This window comes from Dendrobates tinctorius, unplaced genomic scaffold (assembly GCF_039654945.1).
Source record: "Dendrobates tinctorius isolate UK_male_01 unplaced genomic scaffold, ASM3965494v1 ptg000151l, whole genome shotgun sequence".
In the NCBI taxonomy this organism is placed as follows: domain Eukaryota; kingdom Metazoa; phylum Chordata; class Amphibia; order Anura; family Dendrobatidae; genus Dendrobates; species Dendrobates tinctorius.
Genome location: NW_027361818.1, coordinates 26,804,441 through 26,807,316, shown reverse-complemented (window position 1 = coordinate 26,807,316; position 2,876 = coordinate 26,804,441). Strand labels below are relative to the sequence as shown.

Genomic DNA, 2,876 nt, shown 5'->3' with positions numbered 1-2,876 from the left:
ACAGAGGTTGAGTCAACTTTATATCAACTGGCTGCAAGTGTGATTTAGTTATTGCCAACACCTGTTAGGTGCCACAGGTAAGTTACAGGTGCTGTTAATTACACAAATTAGAGAAGCATCACATGATTTTTCGATCAGTGCCAATAATTTTGTCCACCCTCTTTTTTATGTTTGGTGTGGAATTATATCCAATTTGGCTTTAGGACAATTCTTTTTGTGTTTTTTCATTTAAGACAAATTAAATGAAGATAATAATACCAAAGAATTTGTGTTTGCAATCATTTTCAGGAAGAAACTGAGTATTATCTGACAGAATTGCAGGGGTGTCAATACTTTTTGCCACAACTGTATATATTGATCATGTTACTGGCGGCTTTCTTAATATCTTTATTTCTGAAACTATATATCATGGGGTTAATCAAAGGGGTGAACACAGTATACAGAAGGGACAGAATTTTACTAATGGTCAATGTTTTCCGCATTGTTGGGATGACATAAACACTGAATATAGTCCAGTAGTAAATGCAGACCACGGTGAGGTGGGAGCTACAGGTGGAGAAGGCTTTCTGTCTTCCAAGGTTGGATGGGATCCTTAGAATGGCGAGAACAATATTAGTATAAGAAAAGATGATTATTGAGGTTGGTGTAAAGATGGCAGGTACGCTTAGTACAAAGCTCTCTACTTGTACAATAAAGGCGCCAGAACAGGCGATATCTAGCAAAGGAAGAATGTCACAGAAGAAATGGTCAATGACGTTTGATGCACAAAATAAGAGAGTAGAAATTGTTACGGTGTCAAGTAATAAAACAACAAGGCCAAGTAACCAAGATGCAATGGCTAATTTCATACAATTATCATTTGTCATAATAGAGGTGTAACGGAGGGGGTTACAGATGGCCACGTATCGGTCATAGGACATCACCGTGAGGAGGAAACATTCAGATGCTTCCATGGCACCAAAAAAACAAAACTGAGTGATGCAGCCGACAAAAGAAATCTTAGCCCCATCATTTAGTAGAATATGAAACATATTGGGAGCAATATCAGTGGTCAACAAGATGTCACTGATGGACAGTTGTGAGATGAAGAAGTACATTGGAGTGTGGAGGTTCTTGCTGGTGGACACCAGGGTGATGATCAGGAGGTTCCCACATATTGTCCCAGAGTAAACCACCAGGAGAAGAGAGAAAAGGAAAATTCTAAAACATTGACTGCCTTGAAATCCCAAAAGAAAAAACTCGTTGACCTCAGTAAGATTATATTCCTAAAAAACAAAAAAATAGATCAAAATTAATATTTTGTCAGTTAAAAGCAAATTATCATTATTTTTTGCATGATAATCTACTTTTCATTAGTACTATTGTGTGACACCTATGACTTTTGTTTGCTTTTCATCATTTTTTTTAATTTTTCATGACGACAAAAGGGAAAAAAAAAAGCCGCAGTTCTATTTTTTAAGCACCTTTCACTTGGATTTTTTTTCCCATTTTCCAGTACACGATATGGTAAAATCAGTGGTGTTTTTCAAACGTACAACTTGTCCTGCAAAAAACAAGCCCTCACATGGCCTTATTGATGAAAAAATAAAAAAATGATGGCTCTCGGAAGCAGGGGAGCGTAAAACAGAAACGCAAACATGAAAATGAGCTGCGGCTTGAAGGGGTTAAAACAGTGGAAGTACGTCACAGCTCACAGATCACACATATAGATAGAAATAAAAAAGACCTTAGATAGTGTGAAAATTCTCCAGACAGTAGTTGTACAACTGCAGCAATGAAGAATATAATCGCAATAGTCTGTAAATAATGCAGATATTCAATTGATAAGGAAAATGATGATTTATCAGTGATATGATTTAGCTGGCAATTTTACTTGAGCATTTGAACTTTGCTTGCACATACTTTATTTTTAATGCACTTTAAAACAGCAGCAAGACAGCACAATACTATTTACAGAAAAAAATGTGAAGTGTTGTGAAGGGTTAATACTAAAGTCAAAGCTGAAGTTTCGTTTTATCCATTCTCTGAAGGTTTTGTTTCTTCATTTTTGTTGCTGTAAGATAAATTATTGTTATTGGCATGGGCTGTCATGAAACCAGACTGTTCTCATCAGGTGCAAAGATAAGGGAGGCGGGGGTGTAAAACTCTGAAGAATATGCCATTATACTACTTTCTATTTGGATACGGACATATATGTAGTTTCCGTTTTTCTTGCAATATTATTAGCTTACAAAGTGAAATGATGAAATTGGTACTTGAGAACCTTGCATAATTAAGCAAAAGATTATAAAAGATGTGACTAAAATAAAGGGGCTTAGTGATCTGCCTCGATCCTCCCGTACAGAGACCCCCATCTCCGTGTGGTCATTTGAGTTGCTAGCAACACTGGAATAATTTGAACATCACTGGCTCAACCGTGAAGGGTTAATTTAGCCCACCCTAAATAGCTACCCCGACAGTGTAATTCACAGATTACTTGTCACACGCAGCTGATCTGAATGTTTCCAGTTCTTGTGTAATCCTTTTTGCGATATGGAAAATAATTGTCTTTTAAAAATACAAATAATAATTCCTTTAATAAGATTATTTGCAACTGTCGACCTCACAAACATCTTTTTTACTAGTCAAATTTTACATTCTGTTGTGAGATCACTTTGGCATTACTGAAGCTGTACTTGTTTTTAAGGTAAAGATGAAAAATTCAAAAGCCAAAAATGTTTGTAGCTTTTTCATTTCAATAGTTTAAAAAATGCAGAAATTTATAAAAGAAAATGTTGGTTTGTGTGACCATGACCACTTAAGATTGAGCTGTATATGAGTTAGATCATTTATATCTTTTTTAAAGTAACAAAGGGGAGTGATTCAAACTTAAAAAA

The 2,876-nt window shown here is 35.6% G+C and overlaps 1 protein-coding gene across 1 annotated transcript; it reads right to left on the bottom strand.

The window, feature by feature from the left end:
- Positions 1-326: 326 nt before the first annotated feature.
- Positions 327-1,268, bottom strand: LOC141050127 (olfactory receptor 11L1-like). Its single transcript, XM_073546959.1, has one exon. It carries the CDS (start codon positions 1,095-1,097, stop codon positions 327-329), a length of 771 nt encoding a protein of 256 aa, XP_073403060.1. The 5' UTR covers positions 1,098-1,268.
- Positions 1,269-2,876: the final 1,608 nt, after the last annotated feature.

Excerpts from the sequence above, each read along its gene's own strand:
- LOC141050127 (XM_073546959.1), bottom strand. The coding sequence starts at position 1,097 with ATGTACTTCTTCATCTCACAACTGTCCATCAGTGACATCTTGTTGACC.